This window comes from Neurospora tetraspora, assembly GCF_033439725.1.
Source record: "Neurospora tetraspora strain CBS 560.94 chromosome Unknown B0H65scaffold_7, whole genome shotgun sequence".
In the NCBI taxonomy this organism is placed as follows: Eukaryota; Fungi; Ascomycota; class Sordariomycetes; order Sordariales; family Sordariaceae; genus Neurospora; species Neurospora tetraspora.
Window position 1 is genome coordinate 1,722,286 of NW_026944389.1, and position 22,848 is coordinate 1,745,133.

Below are 22,848 nucleotides of genomic sequence, written 5' to 3' on the forward strand. Positions count from 1 at the left end.
TATCTTCTCGTCCATGGAACAGATCCTATGCCATACACCCTCAACCTCATAGCCCACAATTCTGAAAAAGAGACTTTCCCGTCCTTATCAGACATGTCTCGGCAGGGGGCATCAAATCCACAATCACGACAACCTACCCATTCCATAACATCCGCCCTGGATCCTATCATTTTGTGCCACACCAGGAGAGGGTTTCAGGGGGCGCGCGGCGCAGATGAGCAAGTAAGGCGAACTCAGCTGTCATCTGGTGTAACGCTGAATGGTGTAGGGCTGATTCATCAGCTGGAAGCTGTGAACACCTCCCAGAAGGGACAGATTGCAACGGTTGAGGCGTTCGTCGGTGGCGCGGCCGGTTGAAGCCGTGGCCGTGTGTGGGTGGGTGGGTGCGCTCACGCTGACATTCACTCAGGTTCCCTGAAGTTGGGGGTACAACATTTATCTTGAACACGACATAGGGCTGCGCAGGCAGAGAAATCTGGCAGCGCCGAATCTTTGGAAAGTGTTACAAGATATTGGAACACAGGCCGGAAGGAAGTGTAAGTGGGCAGGCGGGCATGCGATCAAGCGATCAAGCGATTCAGTCGGCGGTACCTACCTTAGTCCCGGATTGGATAACCGGGATATCCTCAAGCACGAATTGGAGGATACTCTTTCCATTAGTCTATGTGTGCTTCCAAACCCCCTCGCGTCTACGGGCCGGACCTCTTGCATGCCAAACAGGTCAGTATCCGAGCTCAAACCAGCAAAGCAAATATGGTGTCGCGATTTGTGTACAGGTCGCTCATGGTTTGTCCTGCTGGCAGCAAACAAAGGTCAATCAAAGATTCGAAATCTGGCAACGTTCTGAACAACACCTGTTTGGAGGCGTGTTTGGATAGAGGTATTCTTGCCAATCGAACTGAGCATCTTGCATGTTCTGTAGAGGTATGTCCACAGAGCGAGTGAATGCTGTGACTTCCCTCCCCATGCGCTTACCCTAGTTTGCTGTTTCTTTCTATGCCAAAGACGGATGACGTACCACTGTTGATGGCGACATTCGGTTTTCACGAGAGGAAGGCACTACCTGACGCTGTGTGATCACCGGTACTCCCTTCCAGTATTTCTAGGCTGCTCTGCCCGGTTTCCGTTTCTCCCGTCCTCTTCCTTTACCAATTGTTGCCTTTCCAGCTCCGTCAACTGATTTACCAAATCAACTTCAACTGCCATCACTCACCAGCGACGACCAGCCAGTTGAACCAGATCCAAGCCCACTTGTTCTCCCCGCTTTCGGTCAACAACCAGGCTACAATGGAGCCTCCTGAGCTCAAGCGTCCAGCTCTGGGGGACGAGGTCCCCTTAGGCGCCTTGTACGACGCTCGCAGCGACACATTCCTTCCTAATTTATTTGTTGAAGAACTGCCGGACAACGTCGTGGATGCTAAGCTCAACGTCAAATCGACCGCACAACTCAGTAAGGCGACCACAATCCGCGACAAGCTTACTGCTCTCGGTATCACACCAGAGCTTGGGGCCAGCATCCTAGCTGGGCTTGCCCCAATCAATGTTTATGCTCCATATCTGAACAACCGAAATGGATATCAGCGCAGTGCCGCCCAAGCTTCTCTTCATTACACCATTACGACAGTGGAGGAAGAACTCAACCCATTTACCAATAGTAACAGGAACTACCGCCTAAATGACATGGATATGCCAACTCACATGGTTATTGGCATTACCTGGGGTGCTCGGTTTCTTGTTGCCGCTCACTGCGCCGCTTCTACCCCAGATGATCTCGCGAGACAACAGGAGCGCCTAGATTCTGTGTTCGAGAGTCTCAAACATACGGCTCTTGGGGATGCCAGCCAACCAAGTGTTTCGCCCGACGCGCCGGCATCACAAGAACAAGAAAGCAGTGTCTTTGGGGACTGCGATGTCTCGATCTTGGGCAACGTCCTACCGCCATCGACACTCGCCACTCCCCGCCCTTCTCCGCGCGCCCTTATCGATCGCCTTCGCGCCTCCTTGGTAGCTACCAACGGGGGCAAGGGAAAGCAGATCCAGTACAAGCTCATGCCGCTAGCGCCACTGTCTCGCCCACGTCTTAACAGCATAACGGACCCCGCCGTTCACCAACCTCACGTCACATATTTGGAGCGCTTTATTCGCTTGTTAGACGACTGGGCGGATGCGCGACACCAGTGCATGGAGTACATCGCACGATGCGAGAGAAACAACGACGCGGCTATTACCCCCGACCGACTACGCTCCATCAAGAGCCGAATCCGGTCATCGCATATGGCAGAGGGGATCTGGAAGCCAAAGTTCGGAAAAATCTTACAAGCCGTTCGTGATGGCAGAGCGAGCGCACAAAGTTTCAACAAAATGTTTGTCTTTGCGGAAAACAAGGAACTCGGGCCCAAGGAGGTGCTGTCCAAGATAATTGATAACCACCCCGTGGACGGCCAAGATCTCCAGAAGGATGTCAAAGATGAGGCCGTCACCTACGCATCCTTCAGGGAGAAGTGGTACAACGTGTCTGCTGGGCAACCCTGAGTCTCACGGACCGAGCTTGGAAGGTCAAAGTCTGAACTTGACACACCGGATGGAGAAAATACGGAGAGACCGAAGATCCTGAGCACTGCCTTTGAGGCACCCCAGGCGAATAAAGAACTTCCTGTACCCTCATCAGACGTGGGCTATCGGGAGACACGCGATCCTTAGGAGAGAGAACAGAAAGTGGCAGAGGAAGAGTGAGAGGAGGAGGAAAGAGGAGTGGTGGCATGGCTTGCCAGATCCACTAGGTACATGAATAATATAGGTAGACCGGCTACTAAGTAGCTTAAGACACCTCTACGTATTTTGGCATGCCGTTCCCGATCCGGACAGGTGATACAGGAAACCAGTGGTTTCCAGCACCTTGTAGAATAGTCTAGTTTAGTCATGGAGGTTCTGGTCCGTGACTGCCAGGCTTGGGACAAAGGTTCTTAGAACCTTTGTTGCCAGCCCAGTACTTAAGCTGGGCTCTGCACTGGCTTCCAGACCTTCCTCTTCTTCTTACGAATCATCACTTGCTTTACTGCCTTACTAACAACATTACTGGATCGTGAGGCCATGGATACTTATTCCGTATCAACAGGTAATATATTTTATATTTTTGAGTTTTGCAGAGTCAAACGGTAGACCACTATACCATCTGACCAAGCGGTTCTTGGTGGAAGGAGGGACTAAGCAGGTCCCTTAAGTGCCCTGGTCATTAGGGGTAGGGTTGATATCGGATGAAGGAGTGACGGGATGTGGGAAGGTACGGCAGCTGGGCCCGGAGATTCGGTGCCGGCTCGTCCCCCTGCCTCTATGTCTGTCTGCCTGCCAGTAGCTCCTTCCTTCCTTCTATAAAGGACCATATAACTCCCCCCGTTCCATACCCCTTCCAACACCCCCAGCCAACACCCCCACCCAGACAACGAACTCCTTCTCGTCCTCGCGATGGCGCAGTCAGTAGAGGTTTAACGGCCCGCACGCAGATCCTGCATCTCCCATCCCGTACCACCCCCGTCCGACATCCGACTTTGACTTTGACTTTGACTTCGATTCCCGCACCGGTTTCTGCCGGGGCAGACAGATCATGTGGTTCGTGGTTCTTTTTAACGAGCGAGGGGCAAAGCCGAGAGAGAGAGAGAGAGCTGCTTCACAATGTCGTAATCCACCGCGGGAATATACCACGGGAGTTTGAAGTTTGTATAGTACTGAGCTGAGAGGCCTAGTAGAAGAACCTCGGGAGGGTATAACTGGTTGTTGTTGTTGTTGTTGTTGTTGTTGTTGTTGTTGTTGTTGTTGTTGTTGTTGTTGGTAAATAATATTTTGTTTCCTTTTTTTTCTTTCTTCCTTTTTTTTTATTTTTATTTTTTTTCATTATCTGGGATTTTGGAGTATTTTGGATCTTTTTTCTCCTGGTGTTTATTTATGTGTAGAGGTGTAGAGAGAGAGAGAGAGAGAGGGGGGGTTTTGTGAGAGTTTCAACACGAGTCTTTATCATCCATCCATCCTATGAGTCGAGATAGTCATGACCATGTGAGGTTAGCGAACAGCTTGTCATTATGATATATATACAGTATTCTACACACTTTGATCATACCAGTGCCCTTGTGTCACAGTTGTACGCTATGGAATTATAACGGTCGACCTTGGCTCCTGAGTGACTACTAGCGGTTGTTACCAGCCACACAAGCTTATCATCACCCAGAGAGGTAACCATCCATTGACATCCAATATTCCTTCATCTCTCAACCGGCCATGTCCCCCATCAAATCCATCACATCGACCTAACAGCATGCTCCGGCCCTAACTCCCGGTCTCCAGTATGCACCGAAACAGCATCACTCTGGACATGCACAAATCCCTTGAGATTAGCCGTGCTATCCAGGTCCTCCTCCCTATACGACGCAGTAACAGAAGTAGTATCGCTATTCGCTTTCATCGACTCTGCCGATGTTGTCGTAGTGTTATAATTCGTCGTCGTCATCGTCGTTGTTGTTGTGGTCTTCATTTCATATGACGGCCTACTATCCGACGACGTCCTTCCAGCCGCTAGAGGAAAAGAAGGATGTAAAAACTGGTGGTATCGCTCCCGACCACTCACTGGTATCTCGCTTAACGCGACATCCCACGTTGCTGTCGCCGTCGTCGTTGGCCCCGGGCCGGACTGCTGCTGTTGCTCACTGGTCTCGGGAACTTCGATCACTGAGAGACGCTGCCCAAATGCGTTGCGACATGGCCTCCTGCCTACCGTCAGGGGTGGTTCGCTACTGGCGGCGGTTGGCTCGCCTGTGGCGCCTTGTTCGCCGCTGCTGTTGTTGGCGCGCGGGTCGAGGAAGCCAGGGAAGAAGCGGACGATGAGAGGCTTCAGGGTCATGACGCAGGCGATGACGATGGCGGTGTGGACTTCGAGTGCGGTCCAATAGTTGAGCTTGCCGGTGCTGAAGGTGATATCCTTCTGTGATATGTCTTGGGAAGCGTAGAGGTAGAAGACGCGGACGAGTGAGATGATGCAGATACTGTTGGGTAGGAAGAGAGAGTGTGGTGAGTACATGATGTCTCCGGGGGACATGAGTATGTGGTGGTTGGAATGCTTAGACTTACACAAAGCCCACGGCGAAGATGCCGATAACGAAAAACTTTTGTCGCGCGGGTAACTTCAAAGGACCGACGATTGGGATGGGCAGAAGAAAGATGAGAAAATCCGTGATGATTGTCATACTAAGGAAGCCAAAAGGCAAGAAGTGTTAGCTTATTAGTTTGAGGAGTCTGGACTAGTGTAAGATCAAGAATCAGCCTAACCCTGTGCAGCTCCAGTACCACTGGTTTGTATGACAGTTTGGTTTGGGTAATCCAAGCCCCCAAGGTTGAAGCGGATCCCAGTAATCTCGCAGTGGTACACAAGCTGTGCAGATTACTATAATCGTGTAGACACTGGTAACACAGACGATGACGAAGACAGCATATGTAGCCCTACGTGCCGATTCCACGGTGAATATGGTGAGATATAACAGGCAGATGGAGATCTTGGTCATCGCCAGCGAGGAGAAGTAAGCCAAGGCGGAAGCCCAGAATCCCTATTATAACGATTATATAATCTAGGTCAGTGTGATTTCCTGACGATGCGGCGGGGACGAGCAACTGAATAATATGGGGTGAGGACAACTGAACTCACCGCCATTAGAGGCACGTAATCGGCCTTATAATCGACGTTCCATAGGTGTTTGCCCATACCATGTGCGATTTCTGTGACTTCGTTAGGCTTTGCACTCTTTATATCATAGTAGGGAGTTTTTGACAGACCCATGCTTTGGCTGCCGGACATTCCCGCTGCTATTATCTGTCGAGATATGTCAGAACATAGGTACGAAAGTTGTTAGCAAGAAGCTTAAGACGTTAACCAACCAGAGAAAACAAGATGCACCAATCCGATGCCCCAAGCCCGTTAACAACCCTGGAACGCGCCCAAAATCTCAAGGCGACGAAAATGACAGCAATAGACCATGTCGTCCAGATTGCTCCCAGCATGGAAGGGCCATAATCTTCATTTATACGGTATCCGCGGGGTGGTGGCGTCGTGTTCTCATCTTCAGACCTGTACAGCACATAGGCCTCAGAACTGTACCTGCTCCCATGCATGCCGGGGACGACGAGAGCATCGAGGGGAAGGAGACTCTGCAACAGCTGTAGGTAAGGGCGAAGGATATACGCCTCTCACCCACGGTCACCCTAACAGGTCGGTAGATGGGTCGAACTCGAGGTTTGTATAGACGGGGTATCCTATCTAATCCCTGAAGCTTGGCGTGCTTAGCTTCACCCCGGCGGCGATCTCCGTGATGACAGAGTAGGATCGATCTCTGGGACTCTCGCCTTGCTCAAGGATTTTCACCTGACAACCTCCCTCGGTCAAGCGGGTGATGCTGAGCTGCTTGTTGGCAGCTGACGTCTAATTCGACCTGGTCGTATTGCTGAAATGAGATCGGTCCCAGCCAGACGGTACGCGGTGGATCCTACAGGCTGGTTTGGTTGGGCACAAGTGCCGGGCCGTTGGGTTACAGTGACTGCCGGGAAGGATAGTATTTCCCGACTTTGAGACTGTCCTCAAGTCCACGCCTTCTGGTGTCCTTGGTTGTTTCTGGGTAAGGTAAAACAAATGAAGGGGGCAAATACAACGGGATGACACTTGGACTGCTCGAGGTAGACACGGCAAAGACTGGTATAAGATGAAGGAGAAGAGATCATCATGTGATTTCCGCAAGACCTTGGCAAATAGATAGAACACAGTGTCGCGGATGATTGATAGAACGTGCCTAACGATATACTAGCGAGGTATACGAGAGAAAGGCCGAACACTTTCTGGTGTGTTGTCGTGTAAGTGTGTTCGGACTTAATTCCGCACACCTCAGCTCGGCTAGTTGAACCGTTGTGGTTAAAGACGCGGAGCTAGTGTAGGGCCTTGGCAGGATCGACACAGGCTGGATATCCTCCTCGAAGCCCCCTGGCCTGATGCCAGTGTGAAGACGAGATTGCCCTGGAGGGAACATTGCGTTGTGACGTTGTCCAGGTCTCCAGTAAACGAAGGGTTCTCAGTGGCTGGGCTGACTGGATTTGAATTGTTGCGCACAGGGGATCCCCGCGGAACTTGCCGCCAGCCCTGAGAAAACAACGAGCAGATAGGTTTGCTTACATCGTGATGAGAACCTCGCTCGCCCTTCTTTACTCCAGTGTGGAATCCCGTGGACCTGGTCCGAATCAGCCTCAAAACGTGGATGTCGTGGGTTGGAGATAGCAAGTTGATGAAGAGCGGCGAGCTGAGCAGTTAAGTGGTTGATGACAATATCATGGCAAAGGGAAAAAGGGGGGGAAGTCTTTTGATGAGCCTGTCTTCACACATTGCGCTGCCAGATGTTCTGGACCGAGTCCAACTTTTTAGTCATCCCCCACCACACTACCCACGGAGAGAAGTCCGTACTGTCATACTTTGACTAGAGATGGCTTCACCGCTTGTCGTGAGGATGTCTCAACGTTCAAAGAGCCACAGCTTCGAAATGAGCTTCTCGAAGAGGACCATCAAGGTTGCCAATGTTTTTTTGCTCGACCTGGTGGAGTTGGACCGTAATCCACTGCTCTATCGGAGTGTTGGTTCGGGCATGTTGTCGGATATAACGGGTGATCTTGAGAATAACTCAATGGGGTGAGTGTGATGGCCTCTCGGGTAAGTCACCAATGCAACGGTAACAAAGTCTCGGGCGTTGTTCTCTTCAAGTGACCACTGGGCGCTATTGGGTGTTCGGAGTCTGGAAAGGTAAGGTACCGAGATATAAATGTTACCATGGGACGAGTCCAAATTTCACATAGTGAGAGGTGAGGTAGGATGAAAGGTAAAAAGCACGGAACCCTAACCCTAACCCTGCCCGCCTTGTGAAGTCGTGCCTGCCGGGATCCTGGAAATACACTTTTCGCCGAACACCCAACATCGAGACGAACATCATCCAACATCAGTATTAGCCGATTGACTCATCCGGACACCAGTACTATCCCATTACCACCAAACATTAGTCCAGTATCGCATAGTCTCTAGCCCTCTCCGAAGAACTCCCAACCTCTCCGAAGAATCACCTCTCCATCACCTCGCCGAGCAGACGGCAGTGAAACACACGACATCTTTCACTAAGCCATACAACAAACCTCCAACCTTTCCCACACCAGCCAAACACAACCATGGCATCACCCCATCCAACAACCACAAACCCCTCCGAAGAAGACGACCCCATCGTCGCCACCTACAACGTCTTCATCAAGCCTCCCCTCCCCGAAGACCGCAAGCTCGTCGTCCTCCGCTACGTCACCAAGACCGCCCAAGACCCGTCCTCCATCAAGCCGCCAAGGATCAACAGCTTTCGCGTGAAGCCCGAAACGGGCATTTACGAGGTCGACATCCCTCTCGAGACCGGCGATGGCTACAACAAGGGCAAGGGTATCGCGTGGGGCGTGGCGCTAGCCAAGTCGATGGAGTCCAAGAAGGGCGGCAGTCTTGGTCTGGCCGGTGGTTTCAACATTGGTGGACAAGGAGGGTCGGCGCGCGGTGGTCCTGGAGCTGGTGGAGCTGGTGGTGGACGTCGCGGCGGTAATACCGGAGGAGGAGATGATGACGAGGCGCAGAATATGAGCTGGCCTGAGGCTGTGGCGCAAGGCAAGGCGATTATCGACCAGAAGTTGACGGGTAGTCGGAGTGCGGGCGAGGATTACGTGAAGCATATGGTTGGTGTGTTTCAAGGAAGTGAGTTTCCAGTCCAATCCAGTCCAACATCCACCCATAACCCCGGGGCCTCTTCCCTCCCATTTATCAGTTCCCACTCACTAACCACTCCCCCCTCTCTCAAACAGACAACATCCATCTAACCCCCGTAACCTCCCTCGTCCAACTCCGGCCCGTAGCCCCCTACCTCGACGCCGCCACCGAGCAAGAACGGCTCTCGCGCCTCGGCCCCTCAGCCGGCGCCGGCGCCGGCGGTCCCGCCGACAAGCAGGCCGCGGGGCGCGCGATCCACATGTCCATCAAGTCGTCAGACTCGGGCGGTGCCGGCGCGGCAGCCGAGACCATGGCGGACCGGCTGCGCGCCGTGCAGACAGAGCCGTGGCACAGCCTAAAGTGGTACCACGACGAGCACGGCGAGGCGTGGGACACGTACAACGAGTGCATGCTTTTGCGGTCGAGCGAGGCTGGCAATGCTGCGCCGCCGGTTGAAGAGGAGGAGGTGGACGAAGAGAAGAAGAAGGAGAAGAAGGAAGAGAAGGATGGAGAGGAGGCTGAGGCGGCGGCGGCGGCAGAACCAACGGATGATAGTGGTGCTCCCGATTTGGTTGAGAAGGTGAACAGGTTGCAGTCGGATTGGGGCGAGGAGCAAATCCTGCGGTCGATCAACGGGTTGGGGCCAGATGATAAGAAGCCCGGTGAGGAGGCGGTTTCGGTCCCCTCGGTTTTCGGCACGAAAAAGGCCACGGCCACGGCCAAGAAAGGTACCAACACCAAGGGAAAGGGAAAGGCAACGTCTTCGTCGAATGCCATGCAGCTTGACTAAAAGTCAAAGACTGTAGGCGGTAAGAGAAGAGGCTCCTGCACCGAAAGCTGAAGCGGCAAAGGCAAAGGGAAGCGGAAAAGAAGGACAGATGCGAGAGATAAAGCGCAACAAATAGGCCTTTCTGAAGCGGGAGGCCCATTATAGAGGTCAACTACCACTACCAAACCCTTTGGTTAACCGATAGATTCTCTTCTACTTTTAAAAAAAATATACGATACCCTACGACTGACTCCCCTTTCTTTCCCGCCTTCCTTCCTTCACAGGCTTGCTTCTGAATAACCTGCTCCCTCCATGACAAAAAAATCGTTATGGTGACAGGTGTGGTGTGGTGAACGATCAATGATGTGTGACCTCGCATTGCAAAAACCCAACCCCTTTTTGGTTCCCCTATTCTACAGGTGCGTCCATTTCATCCCATCCATCCATCCATACAACAATGCCGAGTTATATAAAAACCAACCGCCAAGTTCTTTTCTTTTTCCCCAGCAATGTAATGTAGGAAAGAAGAAACTCCTCCTCCCCGCCCAGGAGGTTACCCTCTAGTAGTAGGTAAGCCAAAATGTTAGCTAGGGTAAGCAATTCCCCATGAGATGGCCCATGTACATAGTTCCTCTCTTCTTCTACCTAGCTGCTTTTTTTCGTCCCGCCGCAAGAAGGAAGAAATATGAGTGAGCCTCGACATGATGAGAACTCTTCAAGAAGAACAATCGCTGACAAAACGCGATGCAATCAACGCAACTTTTCCGTTTCGATAATGATGATGATAATCGTCGTTGCGTGAACCACCCGCCCAGATGGTTTTTTTCAACGGACTTTCAAAGTCAAAGTGTGTAGGGTAATTGCCGAGTTGCTTACTGAAGCAGCTCAACATCGAGACCGATCGACCGCATGAAGAGGTTGACGTTCTGCAGGCGTTCGCCTGCGAGTGCTGGAGGCAGGGTTTTGGCGAGGCTGACGGTGTCCATGACACGATCCTTGACAGCAATGACAAGTCTTTGCTGCTGGTCAGGGCTAGCACCAATACCGATGGCCGCGAGAAGCTGCCAGACGTAGGTATCTTGATCGGTGGCAATGCTACCGGGGAAGATGTACGGAAGAGTGGGCTCGAGGAGGTTGAAGAACTGAGTGTAGGTCATATCCCTGTGCAATATTGTTAGCATTCGGTTCATGTCTCATGGAACCAAGAGTATAGGGGAACTTACCAAGAACGCCAATCCTGTTCACTGCCGCCGCCATTATGCTTAATAAGCTCTGCACGGCTCAAAATCATGGTAAGCATCGACGCGCCGATTCTACTCTTGGCGATGACGTCCACATTGCGCGTGCACACAAGACCGAGGATGGCGGCAACAAGATCGAGGCCGAGTTCGTTCATAAACGTAAACAGCGTGGTTACAATAGCAGCCGAAAACAGCTCAATGTTTTCACGCATAGCGGCGTTGAACTGGATGTCATCAGTTGTAACCTGAGCTTCTCGGACAACGTCGAGTTGGTCGAGATTCACGACAATGCGTGTGAAAATGGTAATCCTTTGCTCATGGTTCGTGTGACGGAAGATGCGCGGTATGGCTTTCTTGCCCTTGTTGTAACAGAGAAGGGCCATGAAGGGGTGGATGCGGCCTGGCTGGTCCTGATCCTGCACCCTCAGAGCCTTCCAGAGCTGCTCATTCAACGCCTGTCCTTCGCTGCTCCATGCAAAGACCTTGGCAAGAGCTTCTTGATCATCCTCGGCAGGCGCCATAGGCATGTTGCGTTCGTGGTCTTCCATCTTCATAAGTGTGGTGTATACCAGCTCGAGGGCTCTCAGTTCGTCCTTCTTGTCCCTTCCGTTAACAGGATGCGGTGCCTTCTTCACATCGCCGGCGCTGTCGTTACGCTTGATGTTGAGAAGCGGCTTCGGGGTCTTGGCGTTGCTGAAGGAAATCTTGCCCAAGCTACCTTCAATAACAAGCTGCTTGTTCTTGGGCTTGTTCTTGGCCGCCTCAACAGCGCGCTGGACCTGTTGTTCCATCCTCTGCATATGGTTCTCAGGACCCCGGTTATGGCGGCGCATACCTCCCTGGCGGCTTCCTGTCTGAAACAGATAGGTCTGAGCAAACTGGTTCAGAGGCTGGCTGGGGTGCTGACGATGGCCAGCCTGGATCTGACTATGGACTTGATAGTAAAAGTCCTCGGCGAGTGACTCGTCTGTGCCGTGTTCATTGGGATTTCCAGTGGCCGCAACAAGCTGCTGGAGCTGGATTCGGGTGATGAAGTTCTTGTCCTGTGGCGTCATGATACCATTGTCGCGAGACATTTGGAAAATCTTGTGGTTGCGTTTGGCGCGCTTGGCTTCCTGTTCAAGATAGGCAGCCTTTTCCTCCTCCGAGAGCTGAGCCAGCTGAGCGGGATGAAGAATCATGGTGGGCTGTCGCGGAAGAGAGCCTTGTTGCCTGTGGCCCTGGTGGGCGGACTGAGGACCGGACGGAGGCGTAGGGTGAACAGGCAGCCCGATCTTAGCTGCGTCGCCTGAAAGACGGTTGGGGTTCTGCAGAATCTGAGTGGGCTGCTGAGGAGCAACGGGTTGCTGATGCTGTTGAATAGCGGGCGGTTGGGAAGAGGGCTGGGCTGGCGTAGCAGGCTTCGAGTGAGGCCGCTGGAGGATTGTCATGGGATGCCCTTGCGGTTGATGGTACAAAGGCTCAACAATACCGGCCTGGAAATGGGCCTGCGGCTGGTTCTGAGCTTGCTGCTGGTAGAGATAAGCCTGCTCATGTGGCATTTGATGGGGCTGATGCTGAGGAGCAGGAGATGGAGTGGCCGCCTTAGCCTGGGCGCGCATCTGAGCCTCAACCTCCTCGAGACTCAACATCTTGCGGCCCCCAGGCGGAGCACTAGGAACGGCAGGCTGAGCAGGCGGCGGCGGTTGCTTCTTGGGTGCGACGCCCCAAAGAGCAGCGTCAACCTGAAGATCCTCGATCGGCTGCTCGTGGTATTTTTCATAGCCAGTCCTGGCAGGTCTAGCCGGGGCCTGCGCGAAATAGTTGTACGAGGGTCCGGCGATGGAGGGTCCGGCGGTGGACGTATAGGCCGATGGCTGCGCGACAGGCTGGGGAGCCCTGGCGGCTGGTTGTTGGCGGCTGAAACGAACATTTTCCTCCTCAATCGCGTTCGCGACCTTGGCGGTCTGGCCAAAGAAGTCGAAATCTTTGCCTACGGGACCGGGCTCGCCGGTATCGCCGCCAAAGGTATCATCGTTGAAGACATCATCGGTTTCATCCAGCTGGTCACCCAAGCCGTCATAAGTGTCTTCGAAGTCGATCTCTTCGGCTTCTTCCTCCCGGTTGGCAAGGCTGGCAAACGGATCGTGAGCCTGGGAGAAGCCGGGAGCGGCGGTATTATGGCGAGACTGGTCGAAGTTGAAGAAGGACATGTTGGCGATGTCTGTTGGGTTTATGGGAAAATTCTATGAAGTATCACTGTCGTAGGGTCAGTATACGTTGAACGAAGGATCGTTGCGGCGCAAATCCAGGCGCGAAGATGATCTTGGCTGATTGGCGAGGGGAAAGAGGAGAATGAGGGGCAAAGCAAGAGAGGACAAGACTCTGGTTGGTGAGTGGGACGAGAAGTAGAAGAAGGAACAGCCGTGAGACAGGTTCACAAACTTGTGGGTGAAAGGGAAACAGGCAGGCTTGAAGGTCCAGTGTTCAAACAGCCAAGCAGAGGGGCGACTCGATGGATATTCCACCTAGCTGAGGGTGGTGAGCTGTCTCTTGAAGCGCGGGGCAACGACAACAAGGTCAAGGTTTGGGACATGGCAGCCCAACTTTCATCTCCATAACGTGGATAACCCGAGGCTACAAGCACACCGTAGAGGAAAGAAATAGCAACGTACAGTACGAGATGTAAAAATGTTGGTATGATCGGTTTGGTCAAGCACCATGATGCTGCGATGCGCGACTCGAGGGGAAAGGAGACGTGTCGACGGCGGTGCGACTCGTGCAAAGGAGCGGAGCAGAGCTTGTCAGGGCGGCAACAAACACTCAACGCTCAGGTTGGAAATATTAAAACAAAGAAGCAAGAAGGCTGTGGACTAACGACCGAAAGCGCAACTGGGTGCGCCGCGGTGAAGAGGTGGATGCGGTTGCTTGGAATAGCTTGATGGCAGCGCACTCAAAAGGCGACAAGAGACGGAGATGGATGAAGTCAGGCCAACTCCAACCCAGAAGCCAAATCAGGGAGCTGTGGGCCAATCGATGGCCAATGGAGCCGACACAGGTGACGCTTTGACACTCTCCCCTCCCGCCCTCCGGCCTTGGTGTTGACTGACGACGGGACTCCCAACGGAAGGCAGCGAGTGATTGCCACGATTGGGCGGCAACCAGGGGCCCAGTGCCTGCCGGGCCATGGGATCCTCAACCGCCATATCCATTTCTTGCAAGTTGTTTACTTGACCCGATAGGCCAATCGGCAATAACAATGTTCGATAGAACGATACAACAATAAACATCAACTTCAAGGGACGGGACGACAACCTCATGGTCGACTTCTGGCGCCAAGCCGACAACAGCATTTCAATCTCCAGATTTCGATTTTGGCAAGCAGGACAGTAGCTCAGGGCATTCATCCTTCTGCCCTGACATCCATGACTAAACGTTGGAGCTCGTAAGGTGAAAGCTAATTTGGACAGCTGTTCAGACGGTGCTTCTTTGCGAATTTGCCATTTCGACGCAGGTGAAGCACACCGGACATGGACGGAGGCATGCTTAGCTTGATGTTGTTTCCCGACAGGTGACCGCTTGCAGTCGAGTGGTATCATGGGCCTGCAGTGGTGTTTCCTTGCTGTTTCTTCAGGAGGCATGTTTATCGTGGCCATTACATGGCAAAGAACTCGGAGGAGCAATAAGAAGACGCCGGCAGCAGATCATATCATCAAGACTACCTGTATGAGCTAGTCAGTCATACCTCAACATGGCAACATGTGAAGTGTGGACGTGGGCAGTGCCCCTGGAAGTTGACGACCTCTCAAGGGGCTTTTGTCCCTCACTAACAAGGCCACGCGAGATCCGCCGTGGCCCGCATTAATAGGGTACCTGCGGATACAGGTGACGACGAAGCTGTGGGGCACCCTAATGTTCCCGAACATTGAGGTGCTCAGGGGAATGCGCCGCATGCGACCATCAGGAACGGGAAGGGGAATGATGGAGATGTCGTATCCAACTGAAGAGGTCCAAACATGAACAACACTTGATATCCCGGGACATCTTTGGTTTGTGCTTCAAGCCTTCCGAGATCGTTGTCGCAAAAAGGACCAATATCCTAGTCTCTAAGTATCAGAAAAGGTATCCAGGGGTATTGTAGTCTAGAAAAGTGCCAGATCTCACTCCCTCATTCATCACAGGTCAACCAGCGGTCCGGGTACCCCTTTGCATACGCGGCCCGGACGTGGCACCCCTCTACCAATAACCTGGCACACCTCCGCATATTATCCATACAATACCAGGCAATACGAAGCTGCAGTGGGCTGGCTGTCCTGCCCGGCAAGACTGCGCCCGAGCCTTCGAACCCTGACAGCTAACGGGCAACACTTGGCTCCTCAACTTCTTCCTCCTTCAACTTCACTTCTTTTCCAGGATCCAAGCCTGGCCATCTTCTTTCCTGGTTGATTTGTCCTTTTCAACCACCGAGGCCATACGCCACCTACAGTTCCATCTCGGACATCTCTCCGAGATCCCGAAGTTCCAGTCTTCGTTGTCGTGCAGCAGCAATCGACGAGGGATCCGGGTCGCTTCCTTCCATTGTCCATTTGTCCCACTGGACCCGTGAACACGACGGAACACCATCAACACAACAAACTTAACTTTTATTTAGGTTCGGTTTGGTCCATATTCTTCCAAAATGGCGGCGGGCAGCGCACGCTACGTGCGCTACATCCTCTTTGCCTTTTTTGTATGTCTGATCATCTCTGATGCCCTTCTTTGCTCTGCGTTTGACGGTGCCTGTCCGCTTCCCCGGTGCCCCACTGACCATGACGTTAGGTCATTGCCGTTCTCTACTTCATCTCTACTCCGACATCCGTCGTGACCCCCTTAAAAGATAACTTCGGCAAATTCCAACAATCCACCGGAAACTCGAAGCCTTCCACCGGAAGCACTACAGGAAGCACTGCCGGAAGCACCACCGGAGGCACCACCGACGCCGCCCACGATGAGAAGACGCCCGTCAAGAGCAATGGCGCCGACTACGATCCTGCCCAGTACCCGTTGGCCATGACTCCGAACGACCCGGGCTGGAACGAGTTGTCTGGCGTCAAGGGTGGCCCTCGCATGAACGCGACCTTTGTTACCTTGGCTCGCAACGCCGATGTTTGGGAAATTGCAAAGTCGATCCGTTCGGTCGAGGACCGCTTCAACCGCCGTTACAATTACGACTGGGTCTTCCTTAACGATAAGCCATTCGACGACACCTTCAAGAAGGTTACCTCCTCCCTTGTCTCCGGCAAGACGTACTATGGCGAGATCCCGACCGAGCACTGGTCGTTCCCGCCGCACATCGACCAGGAGAAGGCCAAGAAGGTTCGCGAGGACATGAGACAGCGCAAGATCATCTACGGTGACAGCGTCAGCTACCGCCACATGTGCCGTTTCGAGTCCGGCTTCTTCTTCCGCCAGCCCCTCATGATGAACTACGACTACTACTGGCGCGTCGAGCCGAGCGTCGAGTTCCACTGCGACATCCACTACGATCCTTTCCGCTTCATGCACGAGAACAAGAAGAAATACAGCTTCGTGCTCAGCCTTTACGAGTATTTCGAGACTATCCCGACCCTCTGGGACAGCGTTACCAAGTTCATCAAGAACCACCCCGAGCACATTGCCGAGGGCAACTCCATGGCTTTCCTCAGTGACGATGGCGGCAAGACCTACAACAAGTGTCACTTTGTAAGTATCCTCCTCGACGGTCTACAGCATGCAGCACGCTTAGTCTAACAATTTCTGCAGTGGTCCAACTTCGAGATTGGCAGCCTCAACTGGCTCCGCTCCAAGGCCTACACCGACTACTTTGAGTCTCTGGATCAGGACGGTGGTTTCTTCTACGAGCGTTGGGGCGATGCTCCGGTCCACTCCATTGCCGCCGGCTTGATGTTGAAGAAGGAGGAGATTCACTTCTTCAACGACATTGCCTACTACCACGTTCCGTTCACCCACTGCCCCACCGGAGAGCAGTTCCGTCTCGACCGCAAGTGCCACTGCAACCCCAAGGATAACTTTGATTGGAAGGGATATTCTTGTAAGTCTTCCCAGTAGTTGCACGCTTTCACTGGACCGTTTACTGACCATAACCACCTTTCAGGCACTTCGAGATACTACGAGCTCAATGGTCTGCCGAAGCCGGAGGGCTGGCAAGATCAGTCGGATTAGAATGAGGCGAGGAAGAGGCAGTTATGAGGGAGGTGTGGGGATTAAGGCTTTATGATGGGGAAACAGGTCCGCAAACAAAAACAAAAGCGGACATCCACTAGAATGTATTATCGTTATAATGACCTTTTCGTTCTTATGGTGATATAACCCAATAGCCTAGAAACATGGGACGTATAAATGGGAAAGGTTAGGCAAAAACGAAGTTGTGTTTTCTCAATGTTCTGATGGGTATGGGTCGAGAGGAGCGTCAAGGGAAGTATGTAACAATCCCTTAGGAGTATGTCGCTACCACTGTGGGGAGTTGCTAGGCATTAAAAACGAACTTGTCAGCAAATCATTTGGTCAGGTCTCTGTCCTTCCCTGAAGATGTCACTCGATCCGTTGTCTCGTCTTCGGTACTGTAGAATCTCGAAGTCGGCCATAAATTCGACACTCGCACCACGAGAGATATGAACAGCGATATCCTGTTGTACACTTTTTATTTTCCTTATAGTACACGGACACTTGATAGTCTAGAATGCGGAATAATGAACTGGGAGCATGAAGCTTAACCACTTTCCCACGACACTCATCTCACATCATTCATCATCCTACTGCTCTGTGACCAGGGGGTATCATCTCAATTTTGCTCTCTTTGTGGCTAGCTAGCTGCTTAACCAACAGAGGCCTTCTTGGGCTTCTTGGTACCGTATTTACTGCGACTAGACATACGAGAACCAACACCGGCCTATTTTTATCAAAATATTAGTATAACTTGCTCCCACTATCTGCGTGCGCCCTTAATTAACCCACAGAAGCCAGAAGCCGAACTGAACTTACCAAATCCAAAGCACCTCTAACAAGATGATACCTCACACCAGGACAATCCTGGGCTCTGCCTCCGCGGACAAGCACAACACTGTGCTGCGAAATGTTGTGGCCCTCGCCGGGGATGTAGGCCGTGATGACTTTTCCCGTGGACAGGCGGACACGCGCCGTCTTGCGCTCGCCCGAGTTGGGCTTCTTGGGACGCGTGATGCCGACTTTGACGCACACGCCCTTGAGCGCGGGCGACTTGATGGACGATAGGGCCGGGGAGACGGCGTGGCGGGCGCGTTGGGGTTTGCGGCAGCCCTGTTTTTGTGGGAAGAGAAGAGAAGAAGATTTGGTTAGCGATTGTTGGAGCTATTGGAACGCAAAAGGATGATGACGGTGGGTGGTGGTAGTGGTCATGGTGGATATGTATGCCGGTTGGGGATGGCTTCAACTTAACTTACCCTCATGACCTGGTTAAGAGTGGCATTCTGCGCCGGAGTGCTGGAGAACAACCGAGCAGCAGCAGCGATAGGAAGTTGAGGGACAATGGAAGAGGACGATGGCATCAGCGGCCGCCGTAGCAGCAGCGACGGCTGCGCAGCCTGCGAAAACAAGTTCCGCAAGAAGGTCGTCGCCATCTTGTGATCTTGTGGATCTGATGGATGAACAACGAACGAACCCGGCTCCGAAATCGTTAAGTTCGGTCGGTCGGTCGCGGCGCGCAACACGCGGTACGGGATAGCGGTCCCCTTCCAGGCCCGGCAGGCGCACGGCAGGCCCGGCGGCGGCGGGCGGTACCAGTGGGAACTTTTTTGAGTCACGGGTTTGTGCACGTGGAGATAAGAAGAGCCAAGAAGGTACGTACCCCTACTGTGTACTTGGGGGAATGGCATTATGTAAGCTCGCGTGCGGCAATCATCGGTTAGCCGTGACAGTCACATGGCTGTTTTCCATTCTCCGTTTCGTTGCATCGAACTCGTTCATTGGAACCTCGCCGTTTCATTTGTCTGGCTCTTTTTTTTCTTCTCGTCCTCGATCCACGATCCACGATCCAGCAACAATGGTCACCGCCCGGCGCCCACCATCAAGGTCCATCATCGAGAGACAAATGCCCCTCCCCCCCGTTTTCTCCCCATTTGCTCTCCCCCGAATCCATCCCTGTCGTGGCCACCGTTTACCCCGGCCAAGGAAATCTTTGTGTGGGGAAAATGACTGCTAGACACGGAGCTTTGTGAATGGTGGAGAGCTTACCTCGGCAGAGGGGGAGACACTTGTCCCAGCTGTCCACAGCATATCGGCCGTGTGCCGGCCAATGCCATTGACCATTGTTACCCGCTGGCTTGGCTTTTTGAATTTCTGAAGAGAGAGGGAGAGAGAGAGAGCTCTTGTCCCGCTTGCCCGTAGGTATCCTGCTATCAAGGTGTACACATCTCCTTTTGGGTACCGCGTGGATTCTGCGGTAATGATCTGTTCTGTACGAAGATGCATAGTGACAGATGTGCGTATTACTATGCAAATATCAAGAGGAAATGGGACTCTCTTCACCTTGTCTTGGACCCTGGCTGTTATTGTTGTCTTCCATCCAATGCTCCGTGGATCATCCTGACTCGGGGTTGCGGAGCTACGTAGGTACATCTTTCATCTAGTCGTTAGTGTCAGCTGTACCGTGTGCCACGACTTATATAAGAACCCGAAGCTTGTTGCATCACACCCCCAATTCCCCTCCCCCCAAGCAATTGATACCCTTTCCGCCTTTTTTCTTCCCTTTTTTCTGTCTTCTTCGTCCTTCTTAGACAGCAACTCGCGCCAGGTTTTCGGTCGGTTCTATAATCACAACATACACATACATCAGACAAAATGAAGTCGTTCACTAGGGTTCTCCGTCCCGCCGTCCGCAGGGCTCAGGCTGTTTCCGCTCCCAGACTTTCCAGGACTCCTGTCGTCCAATGGTGAGTTTTGACGTTTCATCTCATGTCTGGTCTGATCTCCAAAAGAGATGGGCTTAAAGAGGGAGGGAGCAGAGAAACACAGGAAGACAGGGCGCCAGATGCTGATACTTGGTTTCCCGACATAGCGCTCGCACTCTTTCAACCACCTCCCCTCGCCGGGACATTACCGACCTGCCGCCAACCCCCATCACCCACTTCTCCGAGGTTGAGACCGCCATGGCCGAGACTGTCCAGAAGTTCGCCAACGATGTCATTCTCTCCAAGGTCCGCGACATGGATGAGGCCGAGGCCATGGACCCCTCCATTGTCGAGCAGCTTTTCGAGCAGGGTATCATGGGTGTTGAGATTCCTGAGGAGTATGGCGGTGCCGGCATGAACTTCACCGCCGCCATTGTTGGTATTGAGGAGCTCGCCCGCGTCGACCCCTCGGTATCCGTCATGGTCGATGTCCACAACACCCTCGTCAACACCGCCGTCATCCGCTGGGGCAGCGAGGCGCTCAAGAAGAAGTACCTCCCCAAGCTGGCCACCAACACCGTCGGCTCCTTCTGCTTGTCCGAGCCCGTTTCCGGCTCTGATGCCTTCGCCCTCGCCACCCGCGCTGTCGAGACCGAGCACGGCTACAAGATCAACGGCAGCAAGATGTGGATCACCAACAGCATGGAGGCCGACTTCTTCATCGTTTTCGCTAACATCGACCCCAGCAAGGGCTACCGCGGCATCACCGCCTTCATCGTCGAGAAGGGCATGAAGGGCTTCAGCATCGCCAAGAAGGAGAAGAAGCTCGGCATCAAGGCCTCCAGCACCTGCGTCCTCAACTTCGACGACGTCGAGGTCCCCAAGGAGAACCTCCTCGGCAAGGTCGGCGAGGGCTACAAGTACGCCATCGGCATCCTCAACGAGGGCCGCATCGGCATCGGCGCCCAGATGACCGGTCTCGCGCTCGGCGCGTGGGAGAACGCGGTCAAGTACGTGTGGAACGACCGCAAGCAGTTCGGCCAGCTCGTCGGCGAGTTCCAGGGCATGCAGCACCAGATCGCCCAGTCGTACACCGAGATCGCCGCCGCGCGCGCCCTCGTCTACAACGCCGCCCGCAAGAAGGAGGCCGGCGAGGATTTCGTCATGGACGCCGCCATGGCCAAGCTATACGCTTCCCAGGTCGCCGGCCGCGTCTCCGGCCTCGCTGTCGAGTGGATGGGCGGCATGGGCTTCGTCCGTGAGGGCCTTGCCGAGAAGTTCTTCCGTGATAGCAAGATTGGTGCCATTTACGAGGGTACCAGCAACATCCAGCTCAACACCATTGCCAAGACTCTTCAGAAGCAGTACACTGCTTAAGATGCCCGGGCGGTTTGACAGTCGATGTGTGTTTTGGTAGTAGTTATTATATAAGGAAGGATGTGCATGTACATATTGGTTAGGATATCATGGAGTTAAGGGGATGCCGAGTTTCAAAAAGGGCAGGAAGCACCTTGTGTCATGATCTAGAAATGTTCAGCAAGCTATTTTTTTTGGTTACTCATTCCCGCTGGTTTCTTCTTATCTGACTCTCTTCAGTTCTTCTTTAATGTACATGATGAAAGTTGCCGATATCGGCTTGGGGGGAGCCGTGAAGAACCGAATGATCATGTTGGTAGCCCACATCCATCATGCTGCCATCAGCCGTCAACACGCAACAAGCACTTCCTTGGTGCGGGTATGCTGCCACTCGTCCTGCATGTGTGTGCCTACGGACGCTGGCATGCTCTTGACGCACGTAACCAGTCTCCAGAATGTATTGATTCGAGGATAACCCAGAAAGAACCCGGCGGGATGGAAGTGAAGGTTTGAAGAGTTGACGAGTTTCTTTATGTTTGAACTTGTCATCATCTAGTAGTACGAGTTCGGCGTCGACTATCTTCAGCATAACCCTAACCCTTATTTCTTTTCACACGAACCCAAGACATGGATGGACACGCCGTGACCGCCTTTCCTGTCCGAATGGGGATTGCCTCCTCCGTCGCAAGTCGCCGTTGACGTTGCCTGAATGATTGCACATTAGAACTCTTTGGGCCCAGTCGGTTAGCATGTGAGTTCGATTCAATCAAAGAAAGAAAGAAGTCAACTACGTGATCAAAGTCCCCAAAGTGTGATTCGGCTGCCCAATCACAGCCCTCCACTCGGTCTCGGGCTCCCAATCCCATGTCCCAAGTGTGGAAGTCCTACCAGTGCCCTGCCTGCACCACCTGTTCAACAGTCCTACGGTATCAGCAGAGTGGACGGTGTATTTTTGTGTAGAGGAGTGTGCCCATCTCCTCGTTCGGGTCGTCTTTGCCCGTGGCTGCCCAACAGAGTGTGTGTGAGCTGTGTGAGACAAACAAAAGGGTTCCATTCCGAGAGGGTCACGCTGTTGCTGTTGAAAAATGATGCCAAGACGAGGCTATCGTAGATTTTGTTAGTTTCCAAGAACCACCCCTGGGCATGCCGCGCGTGAATTTGAAGAACAAACTGTGACTGTTGGACTAAGTAGTTCGGTACCCTAACCGCTAACGACTTTGGGATACCTCCAGGCATTTTTCATTGTTCTTGTGATGGCGGGAATAATGTTGTAAAAGGGAGGAACACACAAAGATAGCAGGCGAGGTACCTGACTGGGAACAAGTCAACAAAGTGTTGGATCAAAACCACGCGATCCCCGCCTCTTCAAAGGGGACTGACCACACTAACAAGGACCTCTGCTCTTTCCCCCCCAATCCCGCCATCCCGCCGCCCGCCTTTGCCCGAACAGGTGCCTGTGCGTACATCGACCGCCCAGAGTGTGTGCAGTGCCAGGCATCGTCGTCTCCCGTCTGGCTGGCTGTTTGGCTCCTCGAATCACGACAAGGGCCGCCGCCGCCAAACCTATGCGAAACACAAAACCCCGCCATCGTTAGCATCGTCCTCTCTCTACCTGCTATCTGCTGCCACCTCTATTCCGACATAGGTACGGTAACTTTTCTCCTGTAGCAGCTTTTCGTCTGGTCCATATCAACAGGTTGTGACGACGACATCTTTTGATTCTCGAGCCTTTGCACCTTGAAGCTTCAGTCGGAAAGGCACTGACGAGTAATGCTAACTGCTGCCCGCCGCCACTAC

At 53.0% G+C, this 22,848-nt stretch overlaps 7 protein-coding genes across 7 annotated transcripts; 4 read left to right on the forward strand and 3 right to left on the reverse strand.

Annotated features, from left to right (window-relative positions):
• Positions 1-93: 93 nt before the first annotated feature.
• On the forward strand, positions 94-2,532 carry B0H65DRAFT_445320 (uncharacterized protein; the record flags this gene model as incomplete). The annotated part of the gene is made up of 4 exons (XM_062825736.1): positions 94-222; positions 456-536; positions 923-924; positions 1,107-2,532. The coding sequence occupies 4 exons, from the start codon at positions 94-96 to the stop codon at positions 2,530-2,532; spliced, it is 1,638 nt and encodes a 545-aa protein (XP_062678454.1).
• Positions 2,533-4,288: 1,756 nt separating this feature from the next.
• On the reverse strand, positions 4,289-6,150 carry B0H65DRAFT_433203 (uncharacterized protein; the record flags this gene model as incomplete). Its single annotated transcript, XM_062825049.1, has 5 exons — positions 4,289-5,030; positions 5,116-5,232; positions 5,314-5,588; positions 5,687-5,782; positions 5,917-6,150. 5 exons carry the CDS (start codon positions 6,148-6,150, stop codon positions 4,289-4,291), a joined length of 1,464 nt encoding a protein of 487 aa, XP_062678455.1.
• Positions 6,151-7,875: 1,725 nt separating this feature from the next.
• On the forward strand, positions 7,876-9,810 carry B0H65DRAFT_475398 (Sin-like protein conserved region-domain-containing protein). The gene is made up of 2 exons (XM_062827306.1): positions 7,876-8,791; positions 8,899-9,810. Exons 1-2 carry the CDS (start codon positions 8,233-8,235, stop codon positions 9,591-9,593), a joined length of 1,254 nt encoding a protein of 417 aa, XP_062678456.1. The 5' UTR covers positions 7,876-8,232; the 3' UTR covers positions 9,594-9,810.
• A 634-nt stretch (positions 9,811-10,444) lies between these two features.
• On the reverse strand, positions 10,445-13,005 carry B0H65DRAFT_433627 (topoisomerase II-associated protein PAT1; the record flags this gene model as incomplete). Its single annotated transcript, XM_062825080.1, has 2 exons — positions 10,445-10,733; positions 10,796-13,005. 2 exons carry the CDS (start codon positions 13,003-13,005, stop codon positions 10,445-10,447), a joined length of 2,499 nt encoding a protein of 832 aa, XP_062678457.1.
• A 2,197-nt stretch (positions 13,006-15,202) lies between these two features.
• B0H65DRAFT_290131 (alpha-1,2 mannosyltransferase KTR1) lies at positions 15,203-17,342 on the forward strand. Its single transcript, XM_062822997.1, has 4 exons — positions 15,203-15,521; positions 15,611-16,513; positions 16,574-16,862; positions 16,926-17,342. The coding sequence occupies exons 1-4, from the start codon at positions 15,471-15,473 to the stop codon at positions 16,991-16,993; spliced, it is 1,311 nt and encodes a 436-aa protein (XP_062678458.1). The 5' UTR covers positions 15,203-15,470; the 3' UTR covers positions 16,994-17,342.
• Positions 17,343-17,455: 113 nt separating this feature from the next.
• On the reverse strand, positions 17,456-18,741 carry B0H65DRAFT_475406 (uncharacterized protein). The gene is made up of 3 exons (XM_062827307.1): positions 18,250-18,741; positions 17,813-18,106; positions 17,456-17,720 (listed from the first exon to the last, which is right to left on the reverse strand). The coding sequence occupies exons 1-3, from the start codon at positions 18,679-18,681 to the stop codon at positions 17,646-17,648; spliced, it is 801 nt and encodes a 266-aa protein (XP_062678459.1). The 5' UTR covers positions 18,682-18,741; the 3' UTR covers positions 17,456-17,645.
• A 793-nt stretch (positions 18,742-19,534) lies between these two features.
• Positions 19,535-21,185, forward strand: B0H65DRAFT_290178 (acyl-CoA dehydrogenase mitochondrial precursor). The gene is made up of 2 exons (XM_062822998.1): positions 19,535-19,737; positions 19,863-21,185. Exons 1-2 carry the CDS (start codon positions 19,646-19,648, stop codon positions 21,070-21,072), a joined length of 1,302 nt encoding a protein of 433 aa, XP_062678460.1. The 5' UTR covers positions 19,535-19,645; the 3' UTR covers positions 21,073-21,185.
• The last annotated feature ends 1,663 nt before the right edge of the window (positions 21,186-22,848 follow it).

Excerpts from the sequence above, each read along its gene's own strand:
- B0H65DRAFT_475398 (XM_062827306.1), top strand. The coding sequence starts at position 8,233 with ATGGCATCACCCCATCCAACAACCACAAACCCCTCCGAAGAAGACGAC. Across the intron at positions 8,792-8,898 it reads GGTTGGTGTGTTTCAAGGAA|ACAACATCCATCTAACCCCC; the intron begins GTGAGTTTCCAG and ends TCTCTCAAACAG.
- B0H65DRAFT_290131 (XM_062822997.1), top strand. The coding sequence starts at position 15,471 with ATGGCGGCGGGCAGCGCACGCTACGTGCGCTACATCCTCTTTGCCTTT. Across the intron at positions 15,522-15,610 it reads ACATCCTCTTTGCCTTTTTT|GTCATTGCCGTTCTCTACTT; the intron begins GTATGTCTGATC and ends CCATGACGTTAG. Across the intron at positions 16,863-16,925 it reads TGATTGGAAGGGATATTCTT|GCACTTCGAGATACTACGAG; the intron begins GTAAGTCTTCCC and ends ACCACCTTTCAG.
- B0H65DRAFT_475406 (XM_062827307.1), bottom strand. The coding sequence starts at position 18,681 with ATGCCATTCCCCCAAGTACACAGTAGGGGTACGTACCTTCTTGGCTCT. Across the intron at positions 18,107-18,249 it reads CTCTTAACCAGGTCATGAGG|GGCTGCCGCAAACCCCAACG; the intron begins GTAAGTTAAGTT and ends CCACAAAAACAG. Across the intron at positions 17,721-17,812 it reads TTAGAGGTGCTTTGGATTTG|GCCGGTGTTGGTTCTCGTAT; the intron begins GTAAGTTCAGTT and ends TGATAAAAATAG.
- B0H65DRAFT_290178 (XM_062822998.1), top strand. The coding sequence starts at position 19,646 with ATGAAGTCGTTCACTAGGGTTCTCCGTCCCGCCGTCCGCAGGGCTCAG. Across the intron at positions 19,738-19,862 it reads AGGACTCCTGTCGTCCAATG|CGCTCGCACTCTTTCAACCA; the intron begins GTGAGTTTTGAC and ends TTCCCGACATAG.